At 38.9% G+C, this 24120-nt stretch overlaps 1 protein-coding gene across 2 annotated transcripts in view; it reads left to right on the top strand.

Moving 5' to 3' along the window:
* The window catches only part of clgn (calmegin), a 126458-nt gene that overhangs the window by 35533 nt on the left and 66805 nt on the right, over positions 1-24120 (top strand). For both annotated transcript variants that reach the window (XM_028801710.2, XM_051928241.1), the window contains exons 2-4: positions 7919-8083; positions 17296-17369; positions 17462-17520. In XM_028801710.2, the coding sequence (XP_028657543.1) occupies positions 7928-8083; positions 17296-17369; positions 17462-17520 (289 nt within the window). In that variant the 5' untranslated portion in view covers positions 7919-7927. The remainder of the gene's footprint in view (positions 1-7918; positions 8084-17295; positions 17370-17461; positions 17521-24120) is intronic.

The following is a 24120-nucleotide window of genomic DNA, read 5'->3' as shown; positions in this document are numbered from 1 at the left end:
TGGTCTTACAGCGTGATAATGCAACGTATAACTGGCCGTGACTGAATATTGTTTCTTTGTCTCTTAAAAGTAAACCGACTTTTTCAAATGTTTGTCCTTGTGATTTGTTAATTGTCATTGCAAAAGCTATTCTCACGGGAAACTGTAAACGGTTTAATACGAATGGCATATCAAGATCTCCTTTTCACCTGACCACTGTTTTGAGTTCATTCAATAAACATAAGACTTTCTGATAAAACAATCTACTTATGAAAGTGGGAATATCCAGAGCCGATGTAGCCGGTGGCATTGTTCTCAAGAAGCTGCAGATTTCTGGCCATTGTGGATTGCAGGTCATTAGAAATAAACCTGGCCGACCAATAGTTCTGGATATTGCCATTGCATCATGATATAACTGCTGCAACGCTCTTGGACTACCTTGATATGATGATGGTAATATTACTGCTTTACCTATTTTGAATTTGTCTGAACTACTGATATTTGAATGTTGTACATGATGTCACAAACTTGACTCAGAGTCATAGAAAGGTTTGGAGCAGCCACCCGTATAATTGGTTTCCTGGCTGCAAAAGTCATTTTAAGTGAATACAGCACTGATGTGCACACAACCGAGTCCAAAACAGAACTGAGGGAATAGGGAAAAGGTGGAGGCTTTTAAAGGGGAAGACAGGAAGTAAGGTCAAAGGGGTCAGGCTCATGAAAGTCTTCAGCCATAGGTTCGAGCCCAGACATGACATCACAGGGGCCGGAGCCGGCAAGATCTCCTTTCTTAGGCTCGGTCCTGGAAGTGATGTCAAGAGGGCCAGGTGGGATCTCCCGTGAATGGTCTACAGGAAAGGGAGAAAAAGAGTCAGTGCACTCTGCCACATCCCAGCATGACTCGAAATTGCCCTTACTCCAGCCCCTTAGCTGCCTCCCATACGCACGTGTGTGACAATGATCAATGAGGCCTTGCATATGGTCTGGTCTAAGTTTAGCCTCAATTTAATAAAGAAGAGATGATTAGCTGCAACTTGTACATATGCATTATTAATGTAATATTGCGATAGATGTTGAGATGATAGAAGTGGGTTAAATACATGGGAAGTATCGTTAATTTTGACCCGGAATGTTGTGTGGCGCCATCTAGGAACTGCAATGGAAAGAGAAAAGGGTCGGCATGTGGTGATGTTTTTCACATACATGATGAATAATGCTTTGCCTTTGGATATACACGTATATTTACTCTGTCTTTGATATCTCCGTCTTTTGGACGTATGGATGTGTATCCAATATAGGCTGTATAATTTCTATTACATCGGATCGTTCAACTCGTTCTATTCTATGTTGCATCGCTTCTCTGTGATCATAAAGATACACCTGACCAAATTGTGCTTTTTTCAAAATTAAACTTGTTGTAACTGTAATTGTTGTGGGAACACAGATTCTCATAGCGTATGGCCCATTATTGTGTAAATCAACGTTTTGTGCATTGAATGATGCTAACGCAAAAAGATAATTGTAGACGCATATATTTTGCCTTTAGTGTTTGTGGATTTCACTTTCTCCAAACAGTAAATCTTTTAATCCTTGTGGAAACGCCTCATCATTGGGAAACAGCAGTACTTTTCCCTGATGGCAACACGAATTAGATGATCTACAAGTCTCCGACTTAAACTTTAAAGCCAACGTTTCTGGTTTTCAGTTCCACTTGTTCCGGACTGATTATTACTTTCCTTGCCTACGTCACTGTCTCATGGGAACATGCTTACAATGGATGTCAGTACGACGTGACTCGACCGTGTCGCGGGAAGTAAAAGTGTCTCTGGCTCTCTGAAGTGTCTCTCTCTTCAGAAGATCACATCTCGTCGCAAGATTTTTTTTTTTTTATAATAGAGAGACATTGCAGACTGAATCCAGTTTAAGTGCTTGTGTTGGCCCATTTTCATAGGTCAGCAATGGGTAAGTTACTGTAATTTTTTCTTTTCACAGGGGCCATTTTAATCAACTGAAGTAATTCTAAAATATTGTTAGTGTGGAAAATAATAAAATAAGTAAAACTGAACAAGAAATAAACATAATATTGCACATGCTATTATAAAGACAAATAATGTGTAATTTATAGTGAGTACACCACAAAAGACAACAAGATTGACACTAAAAAGTAATCATTCAAAAGCTCTTCCTCCCAGTTTCTTTGATTCCTCATTGAACAAAAACAAACTAGCCTAAGTAGTAGTGCTGGGAGGTATACCGGTTCATACCGAAAACCGTTTTTTATTTTTATTATGATATGGATTTTTCTTATATCGCAATACCGGTTTAAATAGTCCAAACAATGTTCGGAACATGGCGCAGCGGGAAACTGTTTAAGGGGGGACCTTTTTCACTGCTACACCACTAAACATGCATGCAACGGAGTACATGCATTAGTGGAGATATTGAGCGGTGAAAATGGACAGAGAACATTCAGAAACTTAACCTGTAGCAGATGATAAAGTTGAACATGATGACACAGAAGAACTTTTGCTGAAAAAAGGAGGCGTGTCTGTTGTCTGGAGATACTTTGGTTTTAAAAGGTTGGATGTGGACCAAATAACTATTTACTGCAAATGCTGTTGAGCTAAAGTTGTCGCAGAAGGCGGCAACACGAGCAATTTGCTTTTTGCCCCATTACCTTAGCCACAAACATACTTTGGTGTACCACGAATGTATGGAACTAAGATTGGCACCTTCCACGTTCTCAGGTAAAACTGAAAAAGCTAGAGGACACTCGAGTCAGATGTCACTTGTAGACGCGTTTGCTAGAGGTACTGCCTACGGCAAAAAAAGCAAGCGGTGGATCGAGATAACCAACAACATTATAATCCATGTAGCTAACATGTCAGTGGACAGAGACTGTAAACATTAACAGAAAGTGTAGTTGGTTTACAAAAAATACTTACTATTTATTCCTTTTCTAAGACATGTTTAGTGTAATACAACTTTTGACAAGCACCTCTGGATATTGGAAGTGTAAATGCCTTTTTGGATGGTTGAAAATATGTTGTCAAAATTATAGTTTAAGTTGTTTGCAAAATTTGTTCAATAAAAAGTTTCTATATTTTGACTGCAACTGTCATGCATTGTGATTCCTTCTCTTCATTAGTGTCACCCCCTTGAAAACTATCACTTTATGGGGCCATGCAAACCTGTATTAATACTTGTCGTTCGATGATTGTTACCTCAGTAGAGGTTATCAAAACAAGCCCTACAATCCTGTCTACTTAAGAAAGCTTTTACACTTGTTACACTATTGAAATTAAGTGCTCTTGAGAGCATACTTTTCAATTTTTAAAATCTTCTTTCTATACTTTTTTTAAAAGGATACTCTACTAATGCTAAAATATCATTATTTATATAAAGCTAAACATTTTCCTTTCAATTGCTTTCTGACCTTGAAGGTATGTAGCATTTTCAATATACATGGACCAAAAGATGTGAAAATAATGCGTAGGATGCCTACTTGTATCTTATAAGTTGAAGTTTTCTTCTATTTTTTTAAAAACTCTTTGGCACCCCCTTTCCCCTGGTGCTGTAAATATGTATTTATTTTGTTTAATTGTTAATCCAGGGCTACTGTATTATTGTCAATAGATTGTGAAACAAATTTGCATGCGTATATTAATTCACATCACAAATGTATTTTCTGTGGGCAGGACTCTGTCTTGACAATATCTTAGTAAATGTCATTGGTTTATAGTATTTTATTTTCTCAATCTGTCTCATCTCCGTATTATTTGTTGTTGCTCAGTTGTTTAGCATTTGTAAAATGCATGTTAGCATTCAACAAAAAGTATGTAGACACTTTAACTGCGTTTGAACTGATCCCTTCAAAAATCGATAATTTTTAAGTTTGACGAGATAAAAATTTAATGTGTCATCACGTCATAAAACATAACCACACAAAATCCAAATTTTTAATATTAATAAAACAAAAGTACTTGGAGTCCTACTTCCATCTAATTCTGCTGTCCATGATTGTTGTTATAGTGTGCATTTTTTGTAATGCACATGGATTTATATAAATTAAGTTGCTGAAACAAATACACAATCAGTTTAGGGCATGTTATCTATACAATGTTTAATTACATTTGAACACTTAAAGGGACAAGCTTTAAATCAAGCTGCTCAGTATGTCATGTTTGTTTTGAAATAAAATAAGTCAGCATTGAAGCATTAGACTGCTCTAATAGTACAATGCATAATGTGCTAGTGGCAGCACATTGCAGGGACTAATGGTTAATTTGGTTCATAAAACAGCTTACTTCATTGCTAAAATAAAACAATCCAATTGTGATGGTTGTTGAGTTTTTGTAGCCTGTGAAATGCTCATCAGTATAAGAGCTAAAAATGTGATGAAAACAGTGCACCCACCAACTTCACATTTGTTATTATCATGAGCTTTCAATTCTGAATACAACAAATTATTGTTGTTAAAGACAGTCTGAAACTGGTTATGAAGATGTTAAATGTCTGCAAATGTCTAATCGCTTATGTGAAATCACACAAATTCTGTTTAAGCCAGAATTGAGGAATAATAAATTAGCCTTCACTTGAGACATTTTTGTTTCACAAAGTATAGTTGGGAGTAATATTTCACAATCATGGTATTCATTCATTCTCCCAGAAATGTAAATTACTAAAGGAACCATACTTAATATTGGGAGGGAAACCTAAAAAATCCTAAAAAAACCCCACATAATTGTAAAACTTGGAGCAATTCCATTTTAGTCCCTGTCAAAGTACTCCCTTGAGATGTAATGCACATGTCCCTTCTTCCATATGTGGAAACATTTCCTGTACTCATCTTTTTTTTTTTACCATGTCCAAATCACTTCTGTGATTTTTCTTCCACTTAGTATATTGTCTTCCCTTCAGTCTCAACTTTAATTTAGGTAACAATAAGAAGTCACAGGGATCAAGATCTACTAAATTTCGGGGGTTGCAAAGCAAGAACCCAGCAGAGTTATGCAGATGCACTGCCATGGTGCAGCGGTGGATGCAGGTGTGCCATCATAGTTCAAAATGCAGTTTTGCATGTGCCACTGCCCCAGAGGTTTTTTTTCCTGAATGTTAAAAAAACACAATCATCATTGTCTTGATGTCTGATAAAACCTGATATGCTTATTTCTAGCTTGGAGAAAAAAAAATTGCCTACCGGTAAGTCATGTGCATGATTATAGAATAAATGTCAGACATATGAACAGTACTCAGTCAAATCAGCACAGTGCCACCCGTTGGAATGATTAACAAGTCTGTAGGCATACAATACCTAGTGGCATAGCCAGTAACTCCACCCTACTCCCATGCTATTGACCGATTCCCAGAATTTTTGGGTCCCCCTCATGAATTAAAAAAAAAAAAAAAAAAAACTTTGGCTACCTCCCACAGTTTACAATGACGGAGAGGCACCACAAAAAACATGACACAAAAATAAACTTTCCAAATGCTGAGAATCTTCCTAAGGAATTCATTCAAGTGCATATTCATATATTTATTGTAAACATTCCTCTTAATATAAGCGACATGTTTCACCCCAGAGACATGATTACTTTTATTTTGCTTCATGAATGGTGCAGTTGCAGTCTTATTTTGATAGCAATTCAAACCCATGTCTATAATTTTTCATAATGCAAAATGTGGCGTGCGCTTCCTCAGATACTGTAATACTTCATGTAGAAGGAAATTTGTTTGCAGAAGGAAAGTACAAAAACAGAAGACATTGTTACAGAGATGCAATAGATAAACAAAGACACAGCATTTGACAACCAATGTTATTGCTTAAATACACACTCCGGATCAATGCAAAGAGAATAATTACTTTGAACAGTACACAAAGTAATAAACAGAGTTTAACATTTAGCAGCATCCCTACAAGTAACAGAATTTAAAATGCTTAAAGCTGTAGGAATGAAAGAGTTCTTAAATCTGTTGCTTTTTACCTTTGGAAACCTAAATCTGTAGCCTGATGGCAACTGCTGGAATTTAGAGCAAAGAGAGTGGCTACTGGATGACAGAATTGAGTTGGCTTTTTTTCTAACCTGTTTGTAGTACATTTCAGTGATAGGGGTCTGCTGTGAACCAATAATTTTACTGCAAATTTCTATAAAGTTTTTTAGATGATGTATATTCTTGTTGCTGAGGTTGCCAAACCAACAGGTAAAAGCAAATGTAACAATGGATTCAATAAAGGACTTATAAAAAAATATCATTATGGATTTGTCCACTTTAAAATAGTTGAGTTTCCTAAGTACTAGAGTGTTGTACCGTGTTAGCCATTATGAATGTAGAAAAAAGCCAAGCAAAATGACACCTTTTATTGGCTAACTAAAAAGTTAACTAACTAGTTAAGGTGTCATTTTGCTTGGTTTTCCTCGAGTTTCCTAAGAAATAAAAGTTCTGACTGCCCTTTTTTTTTACAGATTTGCGCTGTACAAAGATCAAAGCTTAGTTTGTTATCAGTGATTGTTCCCAGATATTTGTATTGCTGTACCATCTCCAGTGTCTCCCCTTTAATTAAAGTTGAGACAGTGGATGGTGGAGGGCATCTGAAATCTACAACCATGTCTTTTGTCTTAGAAATATTAAGTATTAAATCACACCATTGTACAAACTTATTGACAAAAGGTCCAAGGCTGTTTTCCTTATCTTGTAGAAGAATCACAATGACAAGAGTCATCTGCAAATTTCAGGATATGTCTATCCTTATGTAAACTCCTGCAGTCATTTGTATACAGGATAAACAAAAGAGAAGATAAACAACAACCTTGTAGAGTGCCCAAAGATGTACTTAGGCTGTCAAGAAACAGCCATTGAGTTCACTCTTTATGTTCTGTTTGTTAAGTACATAATCTACCCCACCAAGTTATGGTCCAAACAGAAAATGATTTTCTCAACTAAAATGTGGGGCTGCATCATGTTAAAAGCTGACAAAAATCTATAAACGGCAGTCTTGCATGGTTTTTTGATCCTTCCAAGTACTAATTCATTGAATTCAAAAGTGTTGCTGTGGAGTCCTGTAGATAGATAGATAGAACACCACACTTTTTTTTTGTTGTTCTTTATTTCGCCTTATACAATTTCTTGTATTAGGAATTTGTTAGTTTTTGCATACCTCTTGGGGTCAGAGTGCAGGGTCAGCCATTGTACAGCGCCCCTGGAGCAATTACAGGTTAAGGGTCTTGCTCAAGGGCCCAGCAGAGTAGGATCTCTTTTGGCAGTGACGAGGATTCGAACCGGCAACCTTCTGGATACCAGCACAGATCCTTGGCCTCAGAGCCACCACTCCGCCCCAAAATATATATTTTAGAGATCTGTTCTTTCACTCAGCAATGTGCCATTTGCGGGATTCAAACCCGGATCCCTGCAATAATTTCTGGTAGATTGTCTCTCAAGAATCGCAGCTTTGCTCTGTATGCAAATTGGTGAGGGTCCAGAAGAGCCTCAGTTTTGTTGCGTAGTTGTTTCCTAATTAAATTCTCAAAGGACTTCATGATATGAAAGTTAATGTTACATTACAACTAAATCAATGTGAAGTTGGATGCGAAGTTTTCTGAATGTAATTTTTTTCTGATCAACAAGTCATTTGGGTGGGAAATTGGACAATTGATCGGAGAATCATTAATAGTGAATATCTGTATAAAGTACAAGGGCAGTTTTAAGAATTTTAAGTTTTTGAGGTCTCCTAAAGTCTACCTACTTGGTTTAATTTTATTCCTCAGATAAAAATGTCACATGTACTTAAAACACTATACTTTGAGATTTTTCCTACAAAAAAATTGCTCACATATTGTAAGAAATCTGAATCTTTGCTGGGTGGGCGAATATAGCAGGAATCAAATATTTTTTGATTGGGACTTATGAAATTAACATATTGCATTTCCTTCTCAATATTAAGGTCCCAAATATGAATGTGGTGTTCTGGGCATGTGTAGTTTCACCTCTTCTGGCAGTAGGAGCTTTGTCACATGAAGATGGTCATCTGGAAGAAGAAGGTGATGACTCTGAAGAGAGCCCTTCTGACAACCAGGACATTGCAGATGACAGCAAATTTGTGTTTCAGGTGGGAATCTTGTATTAACAAATTAAAAAAAAAAAATATTGCAAAAAAGTTTAAGATTAGATTGCTATGTTGTCTTGGATTAGAAATTTATGCTTAATGATTTTCAACCTCTTGTATTATACCGCTGGCATTATGCAAGGAGTTACAGAATAATAAATGAGGGGATACAAAAAAAAGTTGGGAGCAGCAAGTATGTATGAAGGCAGAGAGTGCAGAGAGAGATCCCCTCCGCACAAAGAAATAGAAAGCTGTCGCAGTTGCAATGACACCTCAAGAAGCATTACAATCCTGCTGCACTTTCAAGGTAAAAAACTTTGATCATTAACACTTACACCCATTTATGGAACTGATTTAAAAAAACAAAAACAAAAAAAAACCCTGATTTTCCCTTTCTTTGAGAGTGCAAAAATGAGGCCAAACAGAATTCAGTTTTAATGTCAAAATTAATCGCCTATTAATGCAGCACCTTGCATAGCCTGATAAATAAATGGAGGCTTTGCATTCATCTTCTAGTTGTAACGAATATGAGTATAGTAGTGTGTGTAACAATCCATTTTCAAATGAACTTGTCCATTTCAGAAAAACTTGCAATGCAAGCACATAGTTTGGATTTATGCAGTTAGCGGAACTGTTTAAATGGAATACTTAATTGCTAAAATTGATTCCGCAAACACTGCATTTATGTTATTTGTTGTTTTTTTTTTTTTTAAATGAAATTACAGTACTGTTCATTACTATAACAACTCAAATGTGCCAAACACAGTGAAAGCACAGATGACACATACTTTGTATGTGTGAAAGAGAATGGGATGCAGCCTCCAGTTATTAGTAATTATTGGTACCCAAATCATTCTAAAGTGGTTTAATACAGTGTATTCAGTTGAGGACTGATTGAGGTCATTTATGTTAGGTTATGTTTAGCCTAGAGGGGGCTGGGCGGTCTAGTGGCCTGGAACCCCTGCAGATTTTATGTTTTTCTCTAGCCGTCTGGAGTTTTTTGTTTTTTCTGTCCTCCTTGGCCATCAGACCTTACTTTTATTCTATGTTAATTAGTGTTCCCTAATTGTAATTCTTATTTATTTTGTCTTTTTTCTCTTCATCATGTAAAGCACTTTGAGCTATATTGTTTGTGTGAAAATGTGCTATATAAATAAATGTTTTTGTTGTTGTTGTTGTAGCGTGAAGAATCTGTTTGTAGAACCATTGAAAACTAAAACCACCAGAGAATATCAAAAGGGTGAGGTAGGGTGAGCCTTTGGAATTCAGCACAATGTCTGTTAGTAGCACTTTAAGCATGACTGGTCACCAAATTATTCTTCAGTTGTCTGCCTCATGATGCAGTCCTCGTCAAAAGTGTAATTACATTTCCGGACAATGCAAACCTTATGCAGACCCCTATAGCTCTGATTGGCCAATTTGGTGGGTACTTATTTCCTCAAACTTGCTTTTATTGGCAAATATATGGAAAAGTGGAAAAATGTGAGAGACAAATGCATTTGCCAATGGAAGAAAATGTGTAGCAAGAGGAGCGTTGCTTCTAGAGGGCAAAAACTGCCAGCATTTTAATGGGTCATTCACTTTTCTTGTGTAATACAAACATCACCAACTAACGTTAAGTTTTGTGTTTGTGGCATGGTGTAACGCAGAGGTATAAAATTGCTTTCAATGGTGTAGGTTCAACACAGAAGTATAAATCAGCCTTAATCCTATCATTCATTTAAAGTACTATAACCACTGGAGTGCTACAATACAAATAGCACAACTTTTTTTTTTTTTTATTTAATAATTTGCTTGTCTCAAATTTGTTTTTTAATGAAACCTGACATATCTTGAACTATCTGCAAACCCATTTAGAAAAATGTATTGTTAATGGTAGATGTTGTGTGAAAAACATAACGATAATAACAAAAACAACAACAATAATAATGATGTTATTTGAGATAAGGTAAATTAAACTGCATTGATCAGTTATTTTTTGACTACTGTATTCCTTTTCCAGTGCCATGAATCATGTGAACAAAGGTGAGAGAACAGGAGACTAAAATATAGAAAAAGCCAAAATCTAAAATAAACTTTAGAGAAAGCTTATTGTCAAATAATGGTGCCAAATGCTGAAAATGTTACTTAATGATTCTAAGTGTATTGAAGTTTGCGTTGTAAATCCAGCTTCAAAAATCAATTCTTAATAAAAGCCTTTTCCCTTGTAAAAGTGAGCTTTACCATATGCACCAAAAACTGAAGTTGGACTGCTATGTGCTTGATTGAATATGAAATTTTATTCTTACAAAATTGTATCGTGTTTTAGCGTCATCTTACATTCTTCTTTACCTTCTAAATGCTGTCTCGTTTGCCACTACAGCATTTATTTGTATAGCACATTTTCATGCAAAGAATAGAGCTCAAAGTGCTTTACAAGATGTCAAAGAGAAAGTTACAAGAAAAGAAATAACAAATATTATTAGTAGGGATGTTCAGATCACGCTTTTTAAGGCCGATACCAAACACCGATTTTCATGTTACTGAATCAGCAGATTCCGTTTTTTTTTTCTTTATCCCTTTAAAAACTTTTTGTACTAAGCTCCTAAAAAACAAGATGCACACAAGCCTTATGTCCTGTATAAAAGTGTTAACTTAAATTATAAAGCGTAGGTGTTAACTGTTAATTTTTTTTCTTCAGTGTATCAAGTGAGGTGTAATTGTAAAATATGGATTACCAGTTTAATTATGTAGTACTTGTTTCTTACCAAAACTTATGCTGTATGACACACAGCAACAAAATAAACACAGTACAGATCTTAAAAAAGCCTATTTTTTACTAAGCAGCAATTTCAAATTCGTCTTTCTTTCCTTTTTCCAATTAGTACTAGGGTGTTGTAATAAGCTATCTGTCCAAACTCAAGTGGTGTCTGTTTTAATTTTAAGGACTAAATAAAGGTCTGAAAGTAAACTAGCTTTTCTTGCCGTTTGTCTAGTTACAGAGGACGACTTCTCAAATGTTTTTTACTGAAATTTCTTTAACATAAAGGCAGGTGTACCAGTTGCCTCTCGTTCTCTGATAAAACATGTCTTCCACTCGCTGCTGTTTGTTTACACTGGAGGAAGTTTTTAAAAAAAAAGTAACGTGCTGGTTCAACTACCATAATACTTTGTGTAAAGGAGCACTGCACCTAAATTACTGAAAATATAGTTTTTTGTGATCAGCCTTTTTACCAGTTATTTGGATGATTTTGATCTGCAGTTGATCGATTGGAGCATCTCTACTAACAGGCTTATCAAATTTACAAATAAAAGACACTTCTACTAAGCAGCAATCTCAAATTCTTCTTTTTCTTTTCTTTTTCCAAGTAAAAATGTAATCCTGTTTACTTAACTCAAGCTTGCAGTCCAAACTAAGACAAACGGTGTCCTGTTTTAATTAAAGGACAAAATAAAAAGGTCTGAATTCATTAAGATGACTTTTCTGATTCCTTTTTTTTGGTTTATTATTCCACTTTCTTTCGTCATGTGTTCTCTTGTAAAACATACCTTGAATTGCTCTTCATTTTCTGCAAAAAAAAAAGAAAACACCTACCATATTACCTCACATAAAAGAACACTGGACTTAATTCACTGTAAAGCTTAGAAAAGCAATGGCTAAAAAGATCGGTTTTAATTAACTAATAACCGATCAAGTCTTTTGTAGTGTAAATCGGCTGATATACAGTAGATCGGCGGCTGAGAAATCAAAGCATCCCAGTTGGGTAATAATGCTAATGAATAAGTAATAAATAAAAAATGAATAAATACATAAAAATAAATAAATCCATGCTACCTTACAAAACATAGATATATAATTAGTCAAAGAGTCCAGTGATAAGGTCAGATGGCCGGGAGGACAGAAAAAACTAAAAAACTCCAATTAAGCTGGAGAAGAAAACAAAATTTGAGGGGTTCCAAGGCCAAAAGACTGGTCAGCCCCCTCTGGGCAGTCTGCCTAATATAAATGTGCTTAAATCTTTCTTAATTGCTTCCTAACTTCGTCCCATAGGATTTGATAGGTGGTCTTGTGGACAGCTGGGGCACCCGTCTTCTTTCGAGGATCACGGTTGACTTCACATTGCCTCAGTCAGGTGGTGGTGGTACAAAATGCCTCCTTAGAAGAACTTGAAAAGGAAACAGAGAAAAAGTAGAGATTATTAAAGGTTGCAAATCTTTGAAGAATATGATAATTCTATGCCAATATAGTCTTTATGATTTAGAGTATAGGGGGACAGACGCTCCTAGGAAGGGGCAAGATTATATAAGGCTTTATACACTGTTTGTAATTTATGTCAGTTCTAAAGAACATGGGTAACCAACGTAATGTCTCTAAAACTGGTGAATAGGCTCAAATTTTCTTTTTGTAGTTAAGAGTCTTACTGCTGCATTCTGCACTAATTGCAACAGATTGATTTCTTTCTTAGGTAGTCCTGTTAAGGGAGTGTGTTACAGTAATCAAGTCGACTAATTACAAAAGTGTGAATTAATTTTTCAGGTTCTTAAAGTATAAGAGGTCTAAATTTTGTAATATTTGGTATCTATCTATCTATCTATCTATCTATCTATCTATCTATCTATCTATCTATCTATCTATCTATCTATCTATCTATCTATCTATCTATTCTTTAAGTTAAAAAATACAGTCATAGTAATCTGGTTAATGTACGATTTAAAGTTTAGGTCAGAGTCCATGATTTTTAATGCCAAAGGGCCAAGTTTATTTCAGATACCCTCACTATTTCAGTGTTTGCCAATCACTATGATTTCTGTTTTTATTAAGTTTGAGAAAGTTACTGCTCATCCAATTAGGAATTGGATCTTAGAGCCAAGAGCATCAGGGTCATCAGGCCATGTAGATAGATAAAGATGTGTGTCATCTGCATAACTGTGGTAGTTCATCTTATGTTTTGAGATAATCTGGCCTAATGGGAGCATACAAATTGGAATAAAAGCACCGGGCCCAGAATAGATCCTTGTGGCTTACCATATGCAATATCATGGATCTCTGAAAGACAGCTATTGTACAAAAGCAAAAAAAAAAAAAAAACTAACCCCAGCCCTTCTCCCAAACCCTAAGTAGTCTAAAAGAACAAGAACATATTTATGGCCTTAGTCCACATTAGCCCGTAAGTCATTTACTTCTTTAACATTTTCTGTACTATGATTTATTCTAAAACCTAATTGAAACAATACCTATTAAATAGTCATGTAATAAGCTTGTTTATATAGGAGTATTTTTATCAGTTGATAAAGGTTTTTTGTTATGTATTTGCTAGATTTGAACTGTAAGCTCCTGTTATTTTATATTTTAATGAAACTCAACTCAAACCAATGTACCAGTGTTGTTTTAGTTAAAATTGAATAACTTGGTCTGAATACCCCTTTTCACATGAGGTGATCACACAAAAATAGATATTGTTTAGCTTGTCTATGCAGTCTTGAAACAGTACATACTGTAAACACTGCTCCTTGTTATTTTTGTACAAATTGATTGTTCTAATTGTTTATTGCACTTCTTGCTTACTTGAAATGGTATTTGTTTTCTTAATACATTCAGTGCTTTAAGCATCACTTAACACATTTTTCAAGTCTCAAACATCACAGTTTAAGTACAGATTTTATAACTATAACAGTTGATCATTTTAATTTTTGTTAAAGGTGGTTTTAAGGTTACAATTTGTACCTAATTTGTTTATGAATGATATTTTTTACAAGTGAAAACAGTTTATAAATTAGAATTGTTACTTAATGGTATCCAATAATTTATGGTAGTTGTATTCTTTTTTTTTGGTTGATGTGTTATCATTATATAAATCTAGCTAGGTTCCTAGAAACTATGGAAATCATCAGAAAAAAAAATTGAAATGTAGAGATGTCAGGCAATTGAAAGGAACTACCCTGGGCATCTCTCTCCTAGGAGGATTCATTTTGCCGACGTGCTTGCATCACTTGTTCATTAGCGGCTAAGCGACTCTTTTTCTTCAGAAGTTTCGTTTTGCCAACGTGCTTGCCTCGCTTGTGTATTAGTGGTGGGAAGAAAAGTAAAAGGGATACCGTTTTGCCGATGTGCTCACCACGTTTCTGTAAAAGCGGATAAGCGAGTGACTCTATTTGGATGTTTCATTTTGCCCGATGTGCTGGTCTCGCTTGCATATTCTCGGAGGTGGAGCCCTTAGTCCAACTCCACCTTTCACTTCCGGGACCGGACAGACACAAAATTCCACGCATAGATGTTTATATAATATAAAATATTTATATAAAAAAATAAATAAAAATTATATATATAATAATATAATAAGTTTATGTTCTTGTAGTGTAAATTGCATGCAATGTATACGTAATTGTTTTTTCTGTGCATATGCAATTTTCAGTAATGTCTTTACAAATTTTTTATGTCAGTTAATTTTATTCATGGTCTAATATATGTCTTATAAAGCCATTGTAAAAAGATTAATTGAATGGCATAAATTTTCTCTTTACTGCTTTTTAAGAAGTGATTAAATCTGAGTATGAAAGGAAACAAGTTTTTGCCTGAAAATTCTACATTAAAAATGCAAAAGCATATTTAGATGTTGTAACATAAATGTGTAGCACAGTTGGTCGTCCATATCCACAGGTTTTCCATTTGTGGAGTCTTCAAACTGTGGTTTGAAAAAAAAAAATTCCAGAAAGTTCCAAAAAGCAAACTTAAATTTGCTAAGCACTGAGCACTATGCTAAATCCACGCGAATGAAGTGATGTATAGGCATATCCATTTCACAGATCCCCAGTCTCTCTTCAGCATTTATTGTTTGTTGGTGTGTGCAGTTTGCGTGCTTTTGTGTGTGTGTATGAGAGAGAGAGAATTTATATTTTCTCCATTTATAATTAGATTTTCTATACAGTGCATCCGGAAAGTATTCATAGTGCATCACTTTTTCCACATTTTGTTATGTTACAGCCTTATTCCAAAATGGATTAAATTAATTTTTTTCCTCAGAAATCTACACACAACACCCTATAATGATAACGTGAAAAAAGTTTACTTGAGGTTTTTGCAAATTTATTAAAAATAAAAAAACTGAGAAATCACATGTACATAAGTATTCACAGCCTTTGCTCAATACTTTGTCGATGCACCTTTGGCAGCAATTACAGCCTCAAGTCTTTTTGAATATGATGCCACAAGGTTGGCACACCTATCCTTGGCCAGTTTCGCCCATTCCTCTTTGCAGCACCTCTCAAGCTCCATCAGGTTGGATGGGAAGCGTCAGTGCACAGCCATTTTAAGATCTCTACAGAGATATTCAATCAGATTCAAGTCTGGGCTCTGGCTGGGCCACTCAAGGACATTCACAGAGTTGTCCTGAAGCCACTCCTTTGATATCTTGGCTGTGTGCTAAGGGTCGTTGTCCTGCTGAAAGATGAACCGTTGGCCCAGTCTGAGGTCAAGAGCGCTCTGGAGCAGGTTTTCATCCAGGATGTCTCTGTACATTGCTGCAGTTATCTTTCCCTTTATCCTGACTAGTCTCCCAGTCCCTGCCGCTGAAAAACATCCCCACAGCATGATGCTGCCACCACCATGCTTCACTGTAGGGATGGTATTGGCCTGGTGATGAGCGGTGCCTGGTTTCCTCCAAACGTGACGCCTGGCATTCACACCAAAGAGTTCAATCTTTGTCTCATCAGACCAGAGAATTTTCTTTCTCATGGTCTGAGAGTCCTTCAGGTGCCTTTTGGCAAACTCCAGGCGGGCTGCCATGTGTCTTTAACTAAGGAGTGGCTTCCGTCTGGCCACTCTACCATACAGGCCTGATTGGTGGATTGCTGCAGAGATGGTTGTCCTTCTGGAAGGTTCTCCTCTCTCCACAGAAGACCTCTGGAGCTCTGACAGAGTGACCATTGGGTTCTTGGTCACCTCCCTGACTAAGGCCCTTCTCCCCCAATCGCTCAGTTTAGATGGTCGGCCAGCTCTGGAAGAGTCCTGGTGGTTTCGAACTTCTTCCACTTACGGATGATGGAGGCCACTGTGCTCATTGGGACCTTCAAAGCAGCAGAAATTTTTCTGTAACCTTCCACAGATTTGTGCCTCGAGACAATCCTGTCTTGGAGGTCTACAGACAATTCCTTTGACTTCATGCTTTGTTTGTGCTCTGACATGAACTGTCAACTGTGGGACCTTATATAGACAGGTGTGTGCCTTTCCAAATCATGTCCAATCAACTGAATTTACCACAGGTGGACTCCAGTTAAGCTGCAGAAACATCTCAAGGATGATCAGGGGAAACAGGATGCACCTGAGCTCAATTTTGAGCTTCATGGCAAAGGCTGTGAATACTTATGTACATGTGCTTTCTCAATTTTTTTATTTTTAATAAATTTGCAAAAATCTCAAGTAAACTTTTTTTCATGTTGTCATTATGGGGTGTTGTGTGTAGAATTCTGAGGAAAAAAATGAATTCAATCCATTTTGGAATAAGGCTGTAACATAACAAAATGTGGAAAAAGAGATCTGCTGTGAATACTTTCCAGATGCACTGTATTTACCTGTATTTTGAAAATTCTGAGTTTTGTTATATGTACTTCTTTTTCAAGTCTGTAATGTAAAATGTTGCATTGTTGCTGACATGTACTATGTAGTTAGGCTGTGAGGATGGTTACATTTGTACTGAACATGTACAGCCTTTTTTTCTTGTCATTATTCCCTAATTCCTTAAACAATACAGTATCGCTGTATTGCGCTGCTGCCTCGCAGTTGGGAGACCTGGGGACCTGGGTTCGCTTCCCTGGTCCTCCCTGCGTGGAGTTTGCATGTTCTCCCCGTGTCTGCGTGGGTTTCCTCCGGGCGCTCCGGTTTCCTCCCACAGTCCAAAGACATGCAGGTTAGGTGGATTGGCGATTCTAAATTGTCCCTAGTGTGTGCTTGGTGTGTGGGTGTGTTTGTGTGTGTCCTGCAGTGGGTTGGCACCCTGCCAGGGATTGGTTCCTGCCTTGTGCCCTGTGTTGGCTGGGATTGGCTCCAGCAGACCCCCGTGACCCTGTGTTCGGATTCAGCGGGATGGAAAATGGATGGATGGATGGATGGTATGCATAGGTTTTAAGCAAATACTGAGTATTTACAGATTTTGGATACTGAGGGATGACTGTGCTTGTCTATCTTGCAACTTGTCTCACTTCTATTTAATCAGCAGTTACTATTTATTGCCCTTTTGCAGGTAACATATAAGACTCCAGTTCCAGTGGGTGAAGTGTATTTTTCAGAAACATTCGATCATGGTTCCTTGGATGGGTAAGATAACAATGACATACTTTTCAAGCTATAAATAGTACAATTCTTATATTGTAATATTTTAATTTTTTGCTTTTCTTAATCATGTCTAGGTGGTTTCTGTCAAAAACAAAGAAGGGTGAAACTGATGATGAAATTGCAAAATATGATGGTGAGCAAAAATCTTTTAAACTTTAGCACTGCTGAAAGTGCATTATTAAGGCATTGCATATAATTTTATTATAAATTTTTTCCCTGATGTTGCTGGGGAATTTAAGATAACTTTCATATGCTAAACAGAAAAAAAGCTATCTTAATCCAAAGTTTATATGCTACCTAAGAATGTCTGTTGACTGAGTGCACAATTTAAACTTTTATTATTTAGTTTATTGGTTGCTTTGCCACTGATAAAAAGCAATAAGACCCAAGATCTGTTAGTATTTTTGACACTGATACCTAATACTTAATGAGCATTGTAGACTGATAAGAGTTTTTTTTTATTAGAAATAAAAGAATGATGCTACATTTTCAACAACAAATGCATAAACACACTATTCATTTATTTAATAAGTTCATATTTAATGCTATTGAAGTTTTTGTAAGAGGAACGATGCATGTCATGCCTGGGTTGCCCATAGCCGGCATAATATTATTGAACCCAGGACATATAGTCATAGAACAAGATCGACTAGGACACACTACAAGAAGAGATGGTGCAAAGCAGTGTTCAACAGTGTCCAAACAATAAAGAAAATGTGGGGCTTTTCAATACATAAATAATTCTTGATATAAACAGTGTCCATGTGGAGGATAAAAATCCTAATAAATAATACAATAACGGGTTAAATCAAAATGTTAAGATTGCATGCTTCTTCACCAGAGCATCAGTGCCTCTATTCCTTTGTCTCAGGCCCAACTCACTAATCAAGTCTTCTCAGCTGGAAGATGAGGCTCCAGCACGGGTGGTCCATCAACCTTTTAAATGCCTCACACCCCAGCCCCCTCAGTCAGTCACAGCTGGGGCATACAAGCCCTGCTTCATCATCCCACCACCATTCTGCAGAATCCATAGGAAGATTTCTGAAACCCTTTGGTCGCTCTTGCTCCCTGGATGTTCAGCTGCAGTGACCTTCCCCTGGAGCAATGTTTTTTTGCAAACTATGGGACCGACTCCCAACCGCCAGGCCTCCTGTCCTCTCCACCAACTCATCTGCCTGATCTCCACTCTCCATGCCAATAACCTTTAATCTTGAGGTTTTCCTCTTTTTTTGATCTCTCTCTATCACTCTCTGTAAGCTTCCTCGGTACTTCTGTGGGTGCTTGCCTCCACACCTTTCACCCTGTGGCCATACAGCTCCACACCCACTTACCCCCACAGAAACTGAGATGCATTATTTAAAACAACATATAGCCTCTGGCCCCTAAAGTGATGCACCATAATTTATTATTTTATTAATATGTAAAAATTAATGATAACACTTGTAAATGTTTTTAATGTTTAACCAACAATTGATACAAACTCTAAAACTGAATATTTAATCAAAAAGAGTAGCAGCCTAACTGTAATTCTTGGCAACTGAAACAACTATCCAGCTGATGAGGAAAAGCTATGAAATGTCAAGCTGTTTCTGAAAGACAATAATAGTTCAATTCTATCACAGATCAGTCCATTTTTTTTCTCTTACCTGAAACTCTTGGAGGCTGTACTAAAACACTGTCTGATCTTGGGATAGAAGAATTAAATTTTTATTGACTCCTTGGAGTGTAAATAATGAAAGTAGTACAATAACAAAAAAAACGCATACAGTCATATGAAAAAATATGGGAACCCCTCTCAGCCTGCATAATAATTTACTCAACTTTGAACAAAAAAGATAACAGTGGTATGTCTTTCATTTCCTAGGAACACCTGAGTACTGGAGTGTTTTCCAAACAAAGATTTTTAGTGAAGCAGTGCAAAAATTTGGGTACCATTGTAATTTTGCTGATTTGAATGCATGTAACTGCTCAATACTGATGACTTGCAACATCAAATTGGTTGGATTAGCTTGTTAAGCCCTGAACTTCATAGACAGGTGTGTCCAATCATGAGAAAAGGTATTTAAGGTGGTCAATTGCAAGTTGTGCTTCCCTTTGACTCTCCTCTGAAGAGTGACAACATGGGATCCTCAAAGCAACTCTCAAAACATCTGAAAACAAAGATTGTTCAGTATCATGGTTTAGGGGAAGGCTACAAAAAGCTATCAGTTTCAACTGTAAGGAATGTAATCAGGAAATGGAAGGCCATAGGTACAGTTGCTCTTAAACTTGGGTCATGCTTTACAAATGAAATAACTGAAAGTACAGTTTCAACAGTAATTAAAGAAAACTAAGTCAGATGGAATTACACATGTAACATATAGCAGAATTACACATAAACCAGCATGTGAGTTGGGCAGGTAAAATCAGGATACTGCTGTTCTTTAAGTGGGGGGAGCGTGTGGTGAAGCTCCAATAGCATTTACCAGAAAGCAGAAGTGAAAATAGAGAATAAGCTAGATGGCTGACATCAGAGATTATGGATTCAATCCCCCTCAAACATCAGGTGAAATAGATGGTAACTGGGGCGGAGTGGTGGCTCTGAGGCTAAGGATCTGCGCTGGTATCCCGAAGGTTGCCGGTTCGAATCCCCGTCACTGCCAAAAGGCCACTGCTTTGCTGGGCCCTTGAGCAAGGCCCTTAATCTGAAATTGCTCCAGGGGCGCTGTACAATGGCTGACCCTGAGCTCTGACCCCAAGGGGTATGCGAAAACTACCAAATTCCTAATACAAGAAATTGTATAAGGCGAAATAAAGAACAAAAAAAAAAAAGACACTGTGGAACATGATCTATGAACATACCTTTGGAGAAAAGTGACATACTGGCAAGTCAGGTTATCTATCGCATTGCATCTGGTCAGGATATTTTCAATAGTGCAGCGATAGAAGTTCACTTGGATTTTGGTTCCCACTGCAAACCTCTTCAGCCAAATCAGGAAAAAAAAGCATTTTCTGAGCCTTTTTGAGGATTTAGTTGGTGTTAATTGATCACGAAAGGCAGAAGTTGTTTCATCTCACACCACATTGAAAGGGGTCCTTTTCTTTGTCAGATTTGTCAAGGGTGTAGCTCCCTCAGAGAATCAGAGTACAAACCGGTGGTAGTAGCCCGCCAATCCTAGGAAAGCCTGAACCTGCAGCTTGGTAATTGGACAGGGCCAGTCAAGAATGGCTTCGATTTTAGAGCACTGCGGTTTAACTGTACCTCCTCCCACCTGGTAGCCTAAATGTCTAGCTTCCTTCAACCCGAAGAAACATTTCTTGGGGTTGATGCGTAACCCGATTCTCGCCAGCATCAAAAGGACAATGTAAACCTGCGGTACATGTTCCTCCCAGGTGCTGGAAAAAATGACGGCATCGTCTAAGTAGGCAGCACAGTAGGCATTGTGGGGCTTTAGCACTCTTTCTTTCAGGTTGCTGGTACCCCGTGTAATCCAAATGGGAGGACATTGTACTGCCAGTGTCTGCTAGGGGTACTGAATGCTGTTTTTTCTTTGGTGGCTGCCGTTAAGGGAATTTGCCAGTATCCCTTTGTCATGTCAAGAGTAGTCAAATAACGCGCATGTCCCAACCGCTTGAGGTGCTCATCCACTCATCCATGAGGTGTGCGTGAAATTTGGAGACCTGATTGAGACATTGGAAGTCATTACAGAACCTCCACGAGCTGTCAGGCTTAGAAACGAGGACGATAGGACTGGACCATGGGCTATGACTCTCGTCAGTAATGTCCATATCCAACATGTGCTGGATTTCCAGTTCTGCCTCTGCGTGTTTTGCGTACGGGAGGCAGTAGGGGTGTTCCCTAACGATCACCCCAGGATCGGTCACTATGTCGTGCTGAATCAGTGCAGTGCGGCCAGGCGTCTCGCTGACCACTTCCGGGACGGACAGGATTGCAGACTCTATTTCCTGTCGTTGGAGGGGGCTCAAATCGTGTCAGAGGTTAAGGTGCAGAAGTTTTTGAGAAAAGGGAGTGGGTTTGGATGGGATGTAGGTCCGTTTCCCTTTCCTTCCACAGCTTTAACAAGTTGACGTGGTAAACCCGCTTGCTCGGTCGACGATTTGGCTGTTTCACCAAATAGTCAACCAGCCCCTTTCTTTCTTTAATCTCGTACGGGCCCTGCCAATGGGCCAGGAGTTTGGAGTGGGAAGTGGGCATGAGTATCATCACCCGGTCTCCGGGTTGGAACTCCCGTAAGGAGCTGTTGCTATTATAGTTCCGGGCCTGCGCTGATTGAGCCTTTGACATGTGCTCTTTTACTAGGGGCCGGATTTTAGCCAATCTATCGCGTAACTGTGCGATATACTCCAAAAATATTAGTGGAGGGAAGGGCCACTCCTTCCAACCTTCTTTTAGTATGTCCAGAATACCTCAGGGTTGTTGTCCATATAATAATTCAAAGGGGGGAAAACCCCATGGAGGCTTGCAGTACCTCCCGGTGGGTAAGCAAAAAGAACCAGAGGGAGGAGCTGATCCCAGTTCCTACCATCCTTTCTGACTACCTTGTGGGGCATCTGTTTAAGGGTCTGGCTAAATCTTTCAACCAGTCCGTCCGTCTGTGGGTGCTACATAGACGTCTTAAGATGCTTAAAGTGGAATAACTTGGCAACCTCCCTGAACGTAGCTGATGTAAAAGGTGCACCGTGGTCCGTAAGGATTTCTTTAGGTATACGTCTTGTGAAAAAAGTCCTACTAGTTCCTGTGCGATACTTTTCATATTAGCTGCTTGCAGGGGTAACAGCCTCTGGGAATCAGGTAGCATAATCCACCATTACCAGAATGTACTTATGGTCTCTTACCGAGGGTTGTAAGGGGCCGATGAGATCGATGCCGATTCTCTCAAATGGAATGTCAATATGGAGTATAGGAACTAGAGGAGCACGGATCCTACGTATCTGGCGAAGTTGGCATTCCGGTCAGGATTGGCAAAATTGCCGGACCTCCTTGTTTATTCCTGGCCAAAAGAATCGGAGTCTCGCTCTCTCCAATGTTTTTTTGGCCCCCAAGTGGGTGCCCAGGAGGTGGGAGTGCGCCATCTCACAGACCTCCCACCGGTAGGTTTGCGGTACTAGCAGCAACTCCTGAACCTCGCCCTCATGCACAGCTACCCGATATAGCAGATCGTTTTTTAGCACAAAATAGGGTCCCTGTGGTGTGGGCGTATCTGGAGTCTGTCCATCCATGGATACGATCGCATTTCTGGCAAATTTCAGGGAATCATCATTCCACTGTTTTCTCTTAAAAGAGGCCGACGTGGCCCTGAACTGTGGAAGTCCAGGCCGACCAATGGATCGTCGTTGACCTCTGGGGGCTGATCTTCCGCTCGTGGGGCCTCGCCTGGAATTGCTTCTTGGTGAAGGTCTGGCGCGGGGACGTCCGTCTCCAGGGCCTCCACGTCATCAGTGTTCTCCGGTAAACATGGTGTGAGAGCAGCTGGGGCAGACTCCAGTCTGTCCATGATTAGACCCAACTTCTTGTTTGAGTGGTATGAGACTTACCACTTTTAATTTCCGACCAGTCACGTCCCAGTATAACCAGGTAGGGGTCTCAGGTAGGACAGCCACTACTAGTTGTTTGGGTTCACCCTCCCAGGTTATAAAGTACCTAGCGAACCTGTAAAGTCTGGTCTCCCCATGTATACAGGTTACGCTCGTTTTACGAGCCACCCATTGTCACAGCAAGACAAAATGGCGAGCAACCACAGAGATGTTACTCCCTGAATCAAACAGAGCCACCACCTTGTGCCCATTTATCAACACCACTCCCGTATTCGGAACTGACAAGGGATTCGACAGTGCACAATACTTTTCTCCCCTTAGTAAGCTGCAGTCCATGGGCTTGGCGTTCTGTGGACAAGCGGTGATGATGTGTCCCAGCTCCCTACAATTGAAACAGCGGGGAAGACTGGGACTTTTGTCTTCAGATTTCCCCGGAGCCTCCGCAGCGCAACAGGTGGGCTCAGAAGTAGTGACGCATCCCTTTCGGGCTCTGCAAGCTGATCGTTCTTGCCCCCCGAGTCGGTTTACCGCCAGTTGGCGTTCAAGGACCTCAAGAAGGCCATTCATGTCCTTGAACGGATGTCATTGGACTTGCTGGGCGAGGAATTTGGGCATGGCATGGATGAGACCCTCACAGGCCACCTGTTCGACTATGTGACGGCGTGATTAATATATGGCCTTAGCCAGCGGCCCATCTTGCCCCAGAACTCAAACGCCTGCACTCTTGCAGGTCTCTCTGGGTTAAATTTCCATTGCTGTCACTCCCTCGCCTGATTGCCCGCAGTCACACCGTAGCATTTATAGATTTCGGCCTTCAAGAGGTCATAGTTGGTGGCTTCCTCCTCAGGGAGGTCATAATAGGCCCGCTGCGTGTCCCCCTTCAGGTACGGTGCAAGTATGTGGGCCCATTCCACCCTCGGCCACTGGTTTCAAGAGGCGGTCCTCTCGAATATTAGCAAATACCATTCAATGTCGTTGGATAAGGGAACCATCGGGGGAGGTGGAGACCATGCAGGCTCCAGCTTTACCGCTTCCGCTGCTTCCAAGCGCATCTTGGTTTCCGCAAGCTCTGTCTGCTTGTTGATCATCATCCACTTTCATGTTCTGTATCTCGGTCACCAAGGTATTCAGTACTGCATTCAGGTCTTGCCCTACTGTCATTTTTCGGGACACAGTATTCGGCCGACTGGTGGACCAG

Source organism: Erpetoichthys calabaricus, chromosome 5 (assembly GCF_900747795.2).
Source record: "Erpetoichthys calabaricus chromosome 5, fErpCal1.3, whole genome shotgun sequence".
Taxonomy (NCBI): Eukaryota; Metazoa; Chordata; class Cladistia; order Polypteriformes; family Polypteridae; genus Erpetoichthys; species Erpetoichthys calabaricus.
Note: the sequence above shows the minus strand (reverse complement) of the source record. Positions and strands in the feature narration are given on the sequence as shown.